Raw genomic sequence first — 17,426 nt, 5'->3', positions numbered from 1 at the left:
TTTTGGTTTCTGATTCCATATCTTTGCACATTTTATTGTAATATTTGGCTTTATCTTCTCGAGCTGAACTTTGAAATTTTTTGTTCAGCTCTTGGACCTCCTCATTTCTTCCATTTGCTTTAGCATCTCTACACTGGAGAGTAAGTTTCAGTGTCTCTTCTGACATCCATTTTGACCTTTCCTTCTTTCTTGTCTTCTCAATGACTTTTTGCTTTCTTTATGTATGATGTTCTTGATGTCATCCCACAACTCTTCTGGTCTTTGGTCTTTAGTGTTTAATGTATCAAGTCTGTTCTTCAGATGATCTATAATTCAGGTGAGATATAATCAACGTCATATTTTGCATCTCGTGGACTTGTTTTCATTTTCTTCAGCTTCAGTTTGAATTTGCATGTGAGTAATTGATGGTCTGTTCCACAGTCTGCCCCTGGCCTTGTTTTCACTAATGATATGGAGCTTTTTCATCTTCTCTTTCTGCAGATGTAGTTATTAACCATTAACATTTCAAAAAGACAAAAAGTATGCTTCACCAGAATGTTTAGATCCATTTTATGCTTCCCAAATCCTTAAGTTAAATACGGTCTTATTAAGGATATGGAAATATTGTATCATATCATTCTTTTACTGAAAATAAAGTGATTTCTAAGTATAAACACATACAGTTTTAATGATCATCTAATTCATTCTAAGCATTCATTTTAATTTATATCTACATGTACATTTTAAAAGAATTTCTAAGCTTTATTAAGTGCTGTTGAGTCAGTTCTGACTCATAGTGACCCTGTATAAGGTTTCTGAGGAGTAGCTGGTGGGTTTGAATTGCCAACCTTGTCATTTGAAGTCCAGTGCTAATCCTATAGTGCCACACCAGGAGTCATAGTGTACCTTAATTTATCATGAAATAAGAAATGTGCATTAAATGACAAATCAATAGTTACTTAAAAAAAAAAAGGTTCAAAGAAAAGATAGTTTGATTTAAAAGTAGTCTTAATTATTCTTGCTATTAAGATAAAAATAGAATGAGACCTTACCTTTGAAGTTTCTAATATGTGAACTTTTTTATAAAAAGTATATGAGGATACGTCAAAAAGTATTGTTAGTAGAGTTCCAGTTCATACACGTATGGGTTTATTCCAAACAAAACATGTTTAAACATATCTCTGCAATCAGTGGATGGCTACAGACAAGTTTTCTCAGGAATACACTTGTCTTAGCCTCTTCAAGGTACCTTCAAACAAAAGGTCCAATCAGAACAGTTGCTTCTAAGGGGATCTGCTAGATCAGTTAAATGCAAAGCAGAAAGGTCAACATGATAGATTTTCTGAGAGGACACAGGGTGATCATGGGACTTATTAGGAAGAAGTTTTCAGAAAATTAAAAACTACATTGGTGAGAAAACAGACTGGGAATTTGCACCAAGGAATTTTTTCTCATCACCACAGTGTACCTGCTCATTCTCTGAGGATAGCAAGGACTGTCCTTTGAGAATTTGTTTGGGAAAGCTTACATCATCCAGCCTACATCCTTGGTCTTGCCACTCCAGACTTCTTTCTGTTCCCCAAATTCAAGGAACATTGATAAAGAGCATGACTTGAGTCCTTGAGAATGCTCAAACTGCCATTTTAACCTGATGTAAATAGAAAGGCGGATCCCTGTTACGGTGTTGTGGGGTCAGTGCTGGACGCCGAACCACAAGATTGGCAGTTCAAATTCACCAGATGCTCCTCAGAAATCCTATGCAATAACAGCAAGTAGAAAAGCACAGAATTCTTCAGAGAAGAGTTGTTGTTAAGTGCCATTGGGTTGGTTCTGACTCATAACAACCCTGTATAGGGTTTCCAAGGAGCGGCTGGTGAGTTTGAACCACTGGCTTTGCTGTTCAAACCGACCTTATAGTCCATTGCATTAACCCACAGCCCCACACCAGGACTTAACACTTAAATAAAGCAAATACCACCTTCTAATGTATAGATTTAGATCCAGGATATGTTGAGAAACCATAGCTTCGCATTTTGATAGTTTTGTTTAATAAAGGTTTCTGTGATTTTGTGGCAATATTTTTTTACTTACCCTTATACTGTGAACACTGTCTTTTCTGTTTTTTAAATTATAAAAATACATACAAAGGGGTTTCAAAAAGTTTGTGGGAAAATTCTACTATCTTTTAATTCCATTTTTCCATTTTGAAGTGCCCTCGTATAGCACAGCATTTGCTACTTCAGTAATTTTCATGTGTATAATTCAGTGAAAGCAGTTACGGCAATCATGTTGTGCAACCATCACCAGTGCGCTTTGACAAATTTTCCATCAACAGAAACTCAGTGCTTCCTAAACAGTGACTCAGCTTTCCCCTCCCTCTTGCCTCTGGTAGCCACTATTGGTTTTTTATGTAAGAACATAAAAGATTTGTCCTGTTGTGATCGACTTATTCATGCAACATAATGCTTTCGATGTGTATGTGTCAGACTTCAATTCTCTTTGTGGCTAAGTAAAAGTCCATTGTATGCATGTGCCCCAATTTGTCTATCAATTTATCTATTGGTGGACATTGATGTGGTCTCAACCTTTAGGCTTCAGGCAGTCCCAGGCTTTCAAATGAGATCCATTCCTAACTGTGTCTTTAAGGATTTGTCAGGGTTTCTAATCAGTTCAATCTCGTTCAGTCGTGACCAAAGAAGCAGACTGGAATAGACTCACTAGAACAGACTCAAATTTTTAAAGTTCTGGTGAATCAGAAAGATGGCAGGAATGGGAAAAATTACGGGTCAACGCCTTGCTAAAAACTTAATCTCCCTCTTATAGTAGTTCAGCCAGTGCATTGCATAGCAACCAAATCTCTGCTCTCAGATTTTGAGTACAGTCCAAAACCGCACCACTTGAGTGTGTGTTGTTCTCCTACAGTCCCATCAATAATTCAGCATCTCACAGTAGGCTCCTGAAAGGACTTACTGTGTTTCTTACAAGTTCCCCAATCCAGGACTTTAATCAGTAATCTTCCGTTGCAGATATCTCGCTGAATCTGCCGAATAATAACACTTGGGTTTGTTCCTATTGTGCTTCGTCAGCCAAGGCAGAGCTAGTTTAAAGGGCAAGTAGGAGTTGTCCATGAATCAGACATCCATTAACCCAGGACTGTGAACTGACTGTGCTGTGCCGAACATTGGTGTGTGTGGCTGCTTCCAAGTCTCTTAATAAAATCACGCATAACTCATTTCCTAAGTAGAATATTTTTCAAAGGTATCCATGTGGTTGATAATAGATTGTTCATTGTTCTTTCCTATGTCTTATAAATAAGAAGAAATGTTTATTTTTCAATCATCCCTGACAGGTTGCCTCTGCCAGAGCAGACGTTCATGGGCTATTGGACAATTGGTCAGTCAAGAAATGGAACGCAAAAACTTCTGTGTCCAGCAGAAACTCATCGTATAGATATAAAGGTTGACATCTTTATTACTTCCTCATTAAATGTTAAACATATGCTCTGTATCTTCACTAGCAATATCTATACAATCTCAGAAATGACTTCTTGTGATGTTATGTAAGAAATATTTCAGTTCTGCTCTTTCAAGCCAGCTTCTCAGGGACTCAACGTAGACAATTCCTAATGGCCAGCTAGAAATTCTAAGAATTAATCTGTAATTCAGGAGAGTCAGGTAGGTTGTATATTGTCCTAGGATGGTTAATCCATGATACTTGCCTTCATTGTAGGTGGCTTCTAAGGAGTCCTGGTGGCTCTGAGAGTTAGGTATAGTGCTTCAGTTCAAACCTACCAGCCATTCCTCAAGAGAAAGTTGAGGCTGTCTGCCTCCATAGAGATTTGCAGCCTGAGAAACCCTGGGTAGGGTTGCTATGAATTGGAATCGATGGTTGCTAGTAAGAGTAAGTGTTGCGTTCTTTGAATTTCCAGCCTCTCTTTAGCCCAACATTGTTGCTAGGCTCTATCTTTATGTGAAATTTAAAAAAGCATCAGCCACTAGTTGCAACAGAAATCAAGCAGACAGGAATTTAATGTGGGAAATTATTGTTGTTAAGTGCCATGGAGTCTGTTTCAACTCATGGTGACGCTGTATAGCATTTCCGAAGCCTAAATCTTTTGAAGAAAGCCTCATCTTTGTCCCAAATGTAGAAAATTCAGTGCTTATGAAGTTGAAATTAGGTGCTTGTAAAGTTAGAAAAAGGAGCTCTGGTAGCATAGTGGTTACGAATCGGGCTGAGAACCTCAAGGTTGGCAGTTCGAAACTACCAGCCATTCCGTGCCAGAAAGATGAGACTTTCTGCTCCCGTAAAGATTTACAGCCTCGGAAACTCTGTACAGGGTTGCTATGAGTTGGAATTGACTCCACGGCACATAACAACAAACAACAACAAAGTTAGAAAGGGCAGCAGAGGCAGAAGTCAGAGGGCCACACTAGACTTTTAGTTTCAAAGATCAATACTATTGCCTATGCTACTTGAAGAGCAGGGTTGGCACACTTTCTGAAAGAAGCCAGATAGTAGATACTTTAGGCTTTGTGGTTATATGCACACTGCTGCAACTATTCAATGCTGGCATCAGAGCACAAAAGAAATCGCAGACAATGCATAAACCAAGGATGGTGGCCACGTTCCAGTAAAACTTGATTGGCAAACATAGGTGGAGGACCTGATATGATCCATAGACCATAGTTTGTCAACCTCTTCAGTTAACATAAAGTATGACTGATGGAATTTGTCAGAACATCTTGTCTGCAGCAGCAGGCCATTAGCCATACTCTGCCTTCTACATCTCATGCAAATTCATTGACAGAACCTAAATCACTTCCCGAAGCTTTGCTGCAATGAAACAGAAGAATTCAGTCTCTCAGCCTCTGAGATATACTGTAGTTAGAATGGTCTCTTCATTACCCACAAATGGGTGGTTTCAACAAACAAATTTAGTTTCTCACTGTTTAAGAAGCTAGAAGTTCAAAATCAAGATGCCAGCTATATATATATAGGGGAAGCCTTTCTGTCTTTGTCAGCTCTGGCGGAAGTTCTTGGAGAACTTCCTAGTTCCTTGGAGAACTCTCTTGGCATTAGTCTTCCCCCATCTCTGCTTCTCTTGCTTGTTTAATCTCTTTTACATCTCAAAATATACCCTACACTAATCATGCTTTATTAACACAACACAACCTTTTCCCAAGTGGAATTACAACCACAGGAAATTTTTGTTTGTTATAGTTAAGTGCTATCTAGTCAGTTCTGACTCATACTGACTCTGTATAAGCTTTCCAAGAAGCAACTGGTGGGTTTGAACCACCGACCTTGTGATTAGCAGTCCAGTGCTTATCCTACAATGCCACACCAGGACTCCAGCCACAGGAATAGAGCTAGAATGTACAGGAATAGAGTCTTGGTGTGGCGCTATAGGCTAAGTACTAGACTGCTAACTGCAAAGTCAATGAACTCAACCCATCAGCCGCTCCTTAGAAACCCTATGCAGGGTCACTATGAATCAGAACTGACAACATTTTTGTCGGACACAATTCGATACATTACAAAAGGGAAAGCAATAGATGCCATCATCGTCTATATTTAGCCCCAACATTTTAAATTAATTAGGGATTGTAGAACTTGCAAAGAACCCTGGTAGTGCAGTGATTCAGCACTTGGTTGTGCACTGAAAGGTGTTTTGAACCTACCAGCCACTCCACAGGAAAAGGATATAATAGCTTGTTTCTGTAAAGATTTACAGTCTTGGACACCTTATGGGGTGGCTCTACTCTGTCCTATGTTGTTGTTGTTGTTGTTGTGAAGTGCCGTCGAATCGGTTACGACCCATAGCGACCCTGTATAGGGTTTCCGAGGAGCAGCTGGTGAGCTTGAACCACTGACCTTCATTGGAATTCAGTAAAATCTATGTTGTTCTTCTAGGAATGTTCATAGCTTTTGTTTATATTGAACAGTTATCATCATGTGTGAAATACTTTATCTTTCTTGTTGTTGTTAAGTATCATCGAGTTGGTTCTGACTCAGTGACCCCATTTAGGGTTTCTGTGGAGTGGCTAGTGAGCTTGTCACCACCAACCTGGCTATTCAAATCAACCTTTCAGTCCAGTGCATTAATCCGCAGCTCCACACCAGGACTCCTTTCATAAGCAGCACTAATGATTATCAGTAATTGTTTTTAAAAATTCAGATGGTACGTTTTCTATATTATTTTCAAAGACTCAGCTTCACCCATTACATTTCTATATAATAATTCATGCTTCTGAGTCTTATTAAAGCCTGGAAATAATCATCCATCGCAGTGAAATCTATCAGGCCCTGGTTCATGTTTTTTATAAATTATTCTCCTGGTTTGGATAACTCTTCATCCTGGTACTTGGAGTTCAAAACTAGCATTTGATTCAGGAAGAAATGAAGTAATGGGATTTTACATCTGGTATATTTTTGTGAATAAGAAGAACAGAAAGTGGGAAATTAAATAAGATTGCACATGTGAAAGCATTTATAAACACAAGTCTATGGTGTTATTGTTATAAGTAACAGGCCAGAAAATAAAATGAGAAGAGATATATAAGGATATTGGATGCTTGAATTCAAATTCAGTATTTTGGGAGAACTTCAGTTTACCTCTATTTAGTGACTACTTAATTTTTTCAACTCAGATAATCACTTTATTATAGGGTCCAGTACTAATAAACATACAGGAGTATCCAATAGAAAGACATGAAGAAAGATCCCTCACCTTTACTGAAGAATGTGTCTCCTGGAAATTACCATTGGACGAAATTAACTTAGTCTGTGACATTGCTACATTACACGGTATGTCAGTTTATGCTTTGATTTTTCCTTCCTGCACAGATTTTCTTTCTTTTTTAAAATGGGATTAAAATAATCTGTCGACATCCAGAAGTCTAAAATAGACACAGGGACTGTCCTTCTTGGTTTGGATTGCAATTATATGTTATTTAGAACTGATTTCCTGTAACAACCTAGCAAAATGCTCTTGCAGAATCCACACAAGCACTGCTGTGTTTGCATGTATATGTCTGTTTCTCATTACTATTGTAGCAAAAGTTAAACACACCCAATGTTAAAAATAGAAAGGGGAAAGAAAAAGTAGAAACCTTGCGTTTTTTGGCTAAGATTCCCATTTGGTGATTACAGGGCTGGAGTGATTCACAGTCACTAAAACTTCTGATTGTAAAGAATGCAAATAGAGGGTGTGGGCTTTTGGCATGTGAATCTCTGAACTGCTGCCACTACCCAGTGATTCACTCATGTAGGGTGCCCTGGGCGCTTTTTGGCAGAAGTACCTCAGTTAGTGTCAGTTACCAAGGTGATATCAACAGGAGGGGGTGTGGAATATTGCATGACTAAAATGGGGATTGTTCAGGCAAAAATCAGGCACTGGCTTTTATTCCTAGTTGTTATTCTTGTTAAGTGCTGTAGAGTCAGTTCCAACCCATAGCGACCCTGTATAGGGTTTTCAAGGAGCGACTCGTGGGTTTGAACCACCGACCTTGCGGTTCAAACTGATCTTGCAGTCCAGAGCGTCATCCTGCAGTGCCACACCAGGACTCCTAGAAGTTGTCTGAATATTGTTTATTTCTACAAATTGTTCATTTTGAATACAAATACGTGCTTTAAAAACACATATACAGGTTTTTCCCTAACAGATTGGTTTCCGTGGAGTGACTGGTGAGCTAGAACTGCGAACTTTGTAGTTCTCAGTCCAGTGCTTATACCCTCAATCTACTGTGCACCCGATATATACATGTATGTATTCTCCAACCATGTATTCCTTGTAGTCCTTCTCAGTTAAGTCCATATAAGCCACACAGAGAGTGCTCAGGCTTGCAGGAAAGAATGAAGTCTCCTGGTTACCCAGCCAGTGGGCAAGGACAGAAGCAGCATTTGGAAATCAAGCCCAAAGACATTTGAGGGGCTGTGGGGTGTCAAGTCCTTCCAGGACCTCTTTGATCAGCCCCTGGCTACCTCCTTGATATGTCTCTGCTCCTCTGTTCCTTATGGGTCCTTGAACTCTTACCATCGGAGAGCCGTCTCTCATTTTTACCATGAATACCTTCTAGATAGTGGCATGACCCTCCTCTTAACTTTCTCCAGGCTCTGCCATGTTCTGGAATACCCATTCTTCATACTGGTAACTGTGGTTTGCCATGATCCACACAACTGAATGCCTTTGCATAGTTAATAAAGCACAGGCAAGCAAAAAAAAAAAAAGTGTGTATATGTATAATTGGGGACTACAGTGACTCTTTTTTTAAATGTTTTATTGTGAATTATGTGATAGTTTACATGGGGGAACATTAGTTTTACATTCGTCCTATCGTATATCTTTCATTGCCATGGTTACAATCCCCTCCTTGCATCATCAACCAACCAAGGGGTATATCCTACAAGCCTGTCTGTCCCCACCCCTCATCCCTGCCCCCCAGTTCTCAGCACACAGCCCCTCTCCCTCTCTGGGTCTAAAGTCCCCAGCTACTCCATCTCTCCATGTCATCTACTCTGCCTCCATCTCAGGCATCTACAGTGACTCTTTATGATAAACACTGGACTTTGAACCACAAGCCTATCAGCTGTTTGGTTTGTAGGAGAAAGGTGAGGCTTTCTGCTCCTGCAAAGTCTCAGAAACCCTACACAGGATTGCTGTGAGTTGGAACCAACCTGAGGACACTTAACAATGTCAATATGTATAGCTGGAATCCTGGTGTGACACTGTGGGATCAGCACTAACTGCAAACCACAAGGCTAGCAGTTCCAACCCACCAAGTGCTCCTTGGAAACCCTACATGGGGTTGTTATGGGTCAGAACCAACTCAATGGCACTTAACAACAACAATAATATATATAATTTTGTGTGTGCCTAAAACTACATGCATTAAAATTGGTGTTTTGGTGCTGCTGACAGCATTTATGATGCAAAAGCCTCTCTCAATTCCTTAGCCTTATGGTGAGGTGATCACATGTAAAAGTCATCGGGCCCTTGCCTTGCTCATCAAAGTGGCAGCAGCATTGGCACCTACTGGGAGCTCCTTGGAAATGCACTCAGAGACTCCACCCCAGTCCTCCTGAATTACTGAATCCCAGTCTGCATTTTCATTGGATCCTCAGATGATACCTGTGCACTTTAAAGATGAATAAGCACTGAGACAAGATTCAAAATATGAGCCTAGACTCAGATTGAAAGGCAGATTTTAGAATACGTTTCCAAATATGACTAGGAAGTTTAGAAGATCACATCTGTAGGGCTGGATTTAGATTTATTCTTCACAAGGCAAGCCTAATGATCTGATAACTGTCTAGATCATGAAAGATGAGTAAATAGAAGGGGTTGACCAAGTGTTGTTCGTGTCCATGTGATCCAGCAACAAACACAAGGGAAAAGACCTTCATTGCCATATGCAACAATGAAATGCTTCCTTACAAGGAAGCATTTCTTCAGACTGAGGATTATTTAATGGTGGAGTTCTGGAATTCTTTTGGGGAATAAAGAGATAACTTATTTTCCTGGAATAGATAAATGTGACCCCAGTGACATTTAGGGTAGGAACTAAATGACCTCTTGTGGGCTTTTTCAGCCTAATCATTCCATTTACAAACTATCTTCTCAGTTTCAATGTGTGTGTTCAACCTCACGATTCAATTTTCCCTGAACCTTTTTCAGGATACCTGTTGCAAGCCACAAAACCAACACCTTTTTTTCTTCCCAGAAAACGAGAGAAATACTCTGTGTGTAGTTGCATGCAATCCCGTTACCTTGTACTTTATGGATATGACTGGAGAAAATGTCTCCTTCGTGGACCTTTATGACATCTTCCCAAGAACAGCCAGTGGAATTTGGCAGCCGTTTTTAACAGCAGCACCTCTGGGAAATCCCCTTCAAGGTCAAGTGGTTCTCCACGAACAGCAGGTAACTTAAGCTTGCTGCAATTAGAGGGAAAGGCAAGGTTGATGCAAAATCTACAACTGAAAAGATGTGCTTCCATAGAGCTCCAGGAGAGGGGCTGGAGGGTGAGGTAAAGAGCTGTGTTTTAAAAGATCACAGACTTCAACATGACCCCTAAATCTTGAAACATTTAAGTCAAGATTTCCTAACCTTAGCACTATTGACATTTAGGGCCAGTTCATTCTCTCTTATGAAACTTGCATTTTTTAATTTTTTTTATTTTGAATGATAGACTATAAGTAAACCAACAACTATATATGCCAATTTCTCATATAGAAATGGGAATGGGAGTCCTAGGGAGTGGTGGGGGTAACATGGGAGGAGTAGGGAGAATTAAGCGATTTTTAAGAAGGGCTGAAAAACCCCCTCTTAGGAGATGAAATTTGATCTGACACCTGAATGACATTCTTTCTGTGAAGTCAGCCATGTAGGTTTATGGACTGGAATACACTGAGATCCTTAAGTAGCTAATGATACTCAAGTTCTGTCCATTGCTGATATTCCAAGACAGCACTAAAGAAAGCTACAGACACCAAGAATCACACTACAAAAAATAATTCCTAACAGAAAGTATAGATCAAAAGACAGTGTGTGTTCCAATTAGTGAGAATTTTGAAGGTCTAAATTTATCTGTAATATAGATATCTGTAAGGAGCTCTGGTAGCGTAGTGGTTACGAATCGAACTGCGAACCTTAAGGTCAGCGGTTCGAAACTACCAGCCGCTCCGTGGGAGAAAGATGAGGCTTTCTACTCCCGTAAAGATTTACACCCTCGGAAACCCTATACAGGGTCGCTATGGGTCGGACCCGACTCGATGGCACTCAACAACAACAACAACAAATTTATCTGTACCATACCGATAGAAAGGAGTCCTGGTTGCCTAGTGGATTCTGAGCTGGACTGCTAACCTCACAGTCAGCAGCTCAAATCTACAAGTTGCTCCTTGGGAGAAAGATGAGGCTTTGTGCTCCCAGAAAGATTTACAGGGCCGCTGTGAGTCGGCACCGACAGCACACAACCACCACCACCACCACTACCATACCAATAGAAAGGGTCCTGGTGTGGCACTATAGGATAAGCACTGTACTGGTAACTGGAAGGCTGGCAATTCAGACCCACCACTGTTGGAAACACTATACAGGCTCACTATGAGTCAGAACCTACTCAACAATGCAAAACAACACCATAAGAAAAGAACTTAATGTTTACGAGTATCTACTCTCCACCTAGTATCTACCTAGTACTTGTTACCACTATTGTGAACTGCCATCAAGTCAATTCCTACCCATAGCAACCCTGTTAGGGTTTCCAAGGAGCAGCTGGTAAGCTTGAACCACTGACTTTACAATACAAATGACTTTTCAGTCTGACACATTAGCCCACCAAGTTCTTAGTTAGCCATGTTATTCTTGGAGCAAATATCTATACATGCCTAGCATTGGGGATACTACAGTAAGCAAAGCAACAAAAACATCTTTGTTCTCAAGAACTTATTCTGGCTTGGAGGGTGGAGGATGGAGGGAAGCACACAATACATAAAATTAAAAATTAAATTATGTATTAAGTTAGAAGGTGAGAAGCAGGGTGAGGAAAAGCAGAGGCCTGAAAGGCAGTTTGCATTTTAAATAAGGTGGTCAGGGATTGCTTTACTAAGAAGATGATGTTTAAGCAAAGACTTGAAAAAGGTGAAGAGGAGAGCAGGTATCTAGAAGAACAATGTTCCACCACAAAGGGAATTGTAAGTGCAAAGGCCCTGAGACTGGAGAATGCCTCTTCCTCTATAAAGAAGTATGGTAGGGAAGATTGACTGAGGGGAGATTAAAATGCGATGAAGCCAAGGAGGTCACTCAGTGGGTTGGGGCAGCAATTGAATTGAAGCAATCTGCACTGAGCCTTGCAGACCATTGTAATGTTCTGGACCTATACTCTGAGTAGAGGAAGACATTAAAGGGTTTTTAGCAGAAGAATAACATGATCTGACTTATAAAGGATTCCTCTGGCTGAGCTATGATGAAAAACCTATAGATGCTAAAGCAAGATGTGGGAAAGCAAGAAATCATTGTGGTTTGGTATGACAAGGAGGTTGAAAGTAATGGTGGATTCTTTTGAAGGTAGGAACAAAAGGATTTCCTGACAGATCAGATATATGGGGTGAGACAAGGTAGAGGTAAAGTCAATGCCAAGGTTTCAGACCTAAGCATCTGAAAAGATGGAGTTGCCATGAACCAAGACGGCAGAGGAATAGTTTTGGGAGGGAAGAACGAATATTTGATTAAATATGCAGTGTCTATAGCTCTGGTAGCGTAGTGGTTACGACTCGGGCTGTGAACCTCAAGGTCAGCAGTTCAAAACTACCAGCTGCTCCGCGGGAGAAAGATGAGGCTTTCTACTCCCGTAAAGATTTACACCCTCGGAAACTCTGTACAGGGTCGCTATGAGTCGGTTCCGACTCCACGGCACATAACAACAACAACAACAACATTAGACTTCCAAGTAGATGATGAGTTCAGAGTTCAATGGTGAGGTAAGAACAGGAAATACCTATTTGGGAGTCACTGGAATATAAATGATTTCAAAACCCATGGGATTGAAAGAAGTCACCTAGAGAGTGAATGTGAGTAGAGACAGGAAGGCCGGGAGATGGAAGAACTCAACGGCCCGGGATTGGCATTGACTGACCAGTGATGTAGATGGTAAACCAGGTGAATGTGGTATCTCATGAGACAAGGGGTGAATGTCTCCAGTAGGAGGCTCACTAGTTAAACCCTGACAGTGTGTCAATAGACAATTACATACATGATTTCGTGTCATTCTTCAAACATAAGGAAACAGGGTCAGAGAGCTGAACTAACTTGCCCAGCAAGTATATAGCAGAAGTGAGATTCACGTCACACTGGATTGACCCCACAGAATTAAACTTCCTCCATTCTCCCACTCACTGACAAGACTTGCGGAAAAGGTTAGGATGAAAAAAGTTTTAAGTATGTATTTATAATAGGAAAACATTAGAGAACTATTTGTTATTTTCAATAATATTATTTTCAAGTATTTGAAAGTCACTAGGAGAGCAAAGTATTACCAAGCAATAATGCTTTCAGATTATAGCTAATCAAGCGGACATATTTTATAAAAATAAATAGCATGTCAGTAACCTAAAAGTTAATGGTTCAAACCCACCCAACGGCTCTTTGGCAATCTGCTTCTGTAATGGTTACAGCCAAGAAAACCCTATGGGCAGTTCTCATTTGTCACATGGGATCATTGTGGGTCAGAGTCAACTTGTGGCACCCAAAAACCAAGTTATTATTTTAAAATTTCTATACACTGAGCAATTATTTAGTCCTTGTCTAAATATATCATCAATTTTGAATTAATAAGGGCTTTTCTAGTTTTGTTTTTACTTTTTTTTCTTTCTTCTAGAAGTAGAGTTTATAAATGTCCAGCTATTACTCATAAAAATTTGTATTCCGCGAATTGGAATAAAGGCTTTACCTTATAGGTTTCCAACAAAGTAACAATGTCACTGAATTAAATTCTACCTCCAGAAGTATCTGCCATAAAAAGCACACAATATCTTGTTGTTGTTGTTGAGTGCCGTCGAGTCGGTTCCGACCCATAGTAACCCTGTACAGCGTTTCCAAGGAGCTGCTGGTGAGCTTGAACCACCGACCTTGCAGTTCAAATGGCTTTACAGTCTGGCACATTAACCCATAGCGCCACACCAGTGACGTTTAATTCAGTAAGCCAATAAACCGTGGGTGAAAATCTAAATTTAGACTATTTACTCAAATAGTCCTGCCAGATTTTCAGCTGTCAGATTAACTGTCGAATTTACATTTACAGATTCTTTCCAAACACCAGATCATTAAATTCTCAGCCAGTGCTTTGTTTTCTCAAAAGATTCCATTATTTGGCAACCTTGTTGATTGATATTCTGTCCAATTAAAATGACTTTCATGAAAGAGAGTATGTATACTTTCCATTGTAAAGATGTGTTTCAGTTCCTGGCCTCCTTGCAGTTCTCACTGACAGCGCTATTACCACTTGGACCACAGTTTCAAGAGTTTTTCCAAAAGTTACCTCAGCACAGCTGGGGACAAACACGGGTCTGTACCTGCCCTCCAACCTGCCTCCTCTCTTCCCAGAGGGGTACCCCAACTGTCTGTTTTATAGTATGGATCTTAGGATCCAAGATCTATTTAATTCCAAACAGTTGTGAACTTTAACAAATGGTAAATATTTTTATACTAATCATTAAAAAAAAATTCCTTCTTCTACATGTTGCCCTAACTGAAAATGAAGCTAAAACACTGCAGAGAACAAACTTGCATGAATTCATTTACCCCTTGTCTTTGAAACAAAGTTTTGCTACAGATGCCTTTTCCTGGTTAGTTTAAAAAGTTGTTCAGAAATTCTTTGCTCAAATAAAGTCTTAAGTAGGAAAGGGAAACTTTACCATGCCTAAAAATAAAAAAAAAAATTAAAGAAAAAAAAATTTAAACCCTTCCCCCATGAGATTACTGATTACGTCTGTACAGAGTTTAGAATTTCAGACTTTGGGACAGTGAGGCCATCCAGAGGTTACGTTTCTCCCAGTCAAATACAAACATGATAAAATCGCACACTTGCTTCTTCTCCCTGCCCCCCTGAAAGGGGTGCCAAAGCCAGGGTTACATGTGCTTATGTGTGACGCAAAATTCTATTTTTAAACTCAGACAGAATATATCATTAGTCATTTACAGAAGGAAGCCATTAACATCTAAAAGGATGGAGCAACAAAACTCCCTCATGTTGCCATTTGCTTATAAAACAAATTCTAAATACAGTAATAGCTGGAAATGTGTGTGTGTGTGTGTGTGTTTTCTTTCACTCAGAAAGATATAGCTTTTCAGTTCACTGAAGGCAAGTTGTGAGTATATAAGTATCCAACCCTAAAAAGGAAGAAAAATGCAAAAGTGCACTAACTTATTTTTCTACTTAATCATAGCTGCTTAGTCTGCTTATGTTTCTGCTTAATCATCTTTTGTGAGAAAGCCTATTATTTTTGGTACTCTCTTTTGTTTAGAAAAGTTAATAGTATCCCAAATTGCTTAGTTGCTGAGAATTAAGGATAATGGTGTATATATTTATCATACGTTGTTGTTTTTCTTATGTGCCGTGTAGTTGGTTCCGACTTATAGCAACCCTGTATAGGGCTTTTAAGGCTCTAAATCCTTGCAGGAGCAGAAAGCCTCATCTTTCTCATGCGGAACAGCTGATAGTTTCGAACTGCTGGCCATGAGATTAGCAGCCTGATTCATAACCACTACGCTACCAGAGCTCCTTATCATATAGAGTTTTTATCCCTTAAAAAAATACTTAAACTAGATTTGAACTAGGTTCCACAAAGCGTTAAATATAAAATTACTATGTGCTCCTAAAGAATTGAAAATAGAGACTTCAAACAGATCCATTTCACTGGTGTTCATTGCAGTGCTGTTCACAGTAGCCCACGATGGGAACAACCCAAGGGATGATCAGTTGATGAATGGGCAAACACAATGGTACATCCATGCACTAGAATACTGCACACAATAAAAATAAATGAAGTTCTAATGCATGCTCTATGACATGGATGAATCATGAAAATATATTATGCTCAGTGAAATAAGTCAGACACAAAAGGACAAATATTGCATGAAATATCTAGAATAGGCCAGTGCATACAGAGAGTTTATTAGTGATGAGCAGGGATGAGTGAGAGGAGGAAATTGAATGTAGGGGATGTGAATTTCTGCTTGGTGGCATCAAAAACTTTTGGAAATAGCCATGGGGATTGTCCAGTATGGTGAATTAATGTCACTGAATTGTACACTTCCAAATGGTTATAATGGTACACTTTGTGTTACATATATTTTACCACAATACACTCTTTAAAAGATTTCATCTACAATGGAGCCTTTGTAAATCAATGTATTGATAATTTTCTTAAGGAAACCACCATTTTCTAAAAAATGCCAGTGAATAATACTTTTTAAAATTAGATGTCATTTTTTTTTCTTAACTTTTTGTTGTGAATCTAGTGAAGGTTTACAGGTGAGATCATCAGTATTATATTCAACATATTTTTTCAAAGATTCTAAATAGCAAATATTCTAAAATCAAGAATAACATACAGGATGATATTGCATTCTAAGGAAGCAGCAGTCGAGAAATCAAATTATTACATTAGGCTAATCTGCTGCATAAGACCTCTTAAAGTGTTGAAAAGCAAAGTTATTAGTTTGAGGACTAAGGTGCACCTGACCCAAGTGATGGTATGTTTAATCGTCTCGTATGCATGTGAACCTGTAATAGACCAAGAGGGAGTGGTTCAAACAGAACAAGGGGACACTGAATGGTTTAAATTCAGCAAAGTGTGCACCAGGGCTGTGCTCTTTGACCATACTTATTCAATCTCTGTGTTGAGCAAATAATCCAAGAAGCTGAATTATATCATTAATATCACATGCAAGTAATTCACATGCACTAATATCGCATGTGATGCTGTAGGATAAGCACTGGACTGTTAACTGCAAGGTTGGCAGTTCAAACACACTAGCCACTCCTTGGAAACCGTATACAGGATCACTATGAGTTGAAACCAACTCTACAGCACTTAATAACAATAGCAGATTTTGCAGATTGTATAATAATTCTTTGGGTATTTTGTGACTTTATTTTCCCCAGAGAAAGTGCTTTTTGTTCTTCTGGTAAAGAAAATTCTTAAGGGTTAGGATGACTGGTGGGAACTCAAATAAAATAAATAAAAAAAAGGCAAGTGCAGAACATTGAAGCATGAATAACTTGCAGATGTCATGTTGCAAATGTAATCTTCAAACATTTTTAAAAATTATCTTAAAATAATTTTCTGGAATCCCTTTGAGAGATTTAGTTTTTTCTGGTCTTCTTAATTTTAAGAGTTTATTCAGTATGCTTCTTATTACTTATTTTTTTTTAAAATATTCCTAATCAATGAGAAATTCCTTCATTTGAATAGCTGTGCTTAATAATGTAAAAGAGATATCTTGTTTGTACATTATTATACCACCAGATATGAAAGTTCTTCAAGCAAGTGTATTTCAGGACAAAGAAACAGGGCTAGGTTCTTGGATGTCCTTGATAGTTTCTTGGTAACCCATCTATATGGTGGAGGTAGTTATATGCCGTGGAGTCAGTTCCGACTCTTAGAGACCCTGCATAGGTTTTCTGAGACTGTAAATCTTTACCGGAGCAGAAGTCTCATCTTTCTTTCTTGGAGTAGCTGGTAGATTCAAACTGCTCAACTTGCAATTAACAGCCCAACTCAAAATTCACTATGTTACCAGGGCTCCCTAGTCCATCTAAGCATCATGTACATATTTTCAGAGTTGAATGTGGATTTGTGAAAAGGATAAATGAGATTTCATTCTACACAATTTAAGCTTTCAACTGACTATATACTCTAATACAATTTTGATTACAGTAAGT

General features: G+C 39.1%; 1 protein-coding gene across 1 annotated transcript in view; it reads left to right on the top strand.

The window, feature by feature from the left end:
• Positions 1-17,426, top strand: part of VWA8 (von Willebrand factor A domain containing 8) — a 518,389-nt gene that overhangs the window by 349,584 nt on the left and 151,379 nt on the right. Inside the window, exons 27-29 of the mRNA XM_006837608.1 lie at positions 3,329-3,437; positions 6,648-6,786; positions 9,702-9,901. Coding sequence (XP_006837671.1) covers positions 3,329-3,437; positions 6,648-6,786; positions 9,702-9,901 — 448 coding nt within the window. The remainder of the gene's footprint in view (positions 1-3,328; positions 3,438-6,647; positions 6,787-9,701; positions 9,902-17,426) is intronic.

Source organism: Chrysochloris asiatica, unplaced genomic scaffold (assembly GCF_000296735.1).
Source record: "Chrysochloris asiatica unplaced genomic scaffold, ChrAsi1.0 scaffold00022, whole genome shotgun sequence".
Lineage (NCBI taxonomy): Eukaryota > Metazoa > Chordata > Mammalia > Afrosoricida > Chrysochloridae > Chrysochloris > Chrysochloris asiatica.
The sequence above is the reverse complement of the archived record's forward strand: the minus strand, read 5'-3'. Positions and strand labels throughout refer to the sequence as shown.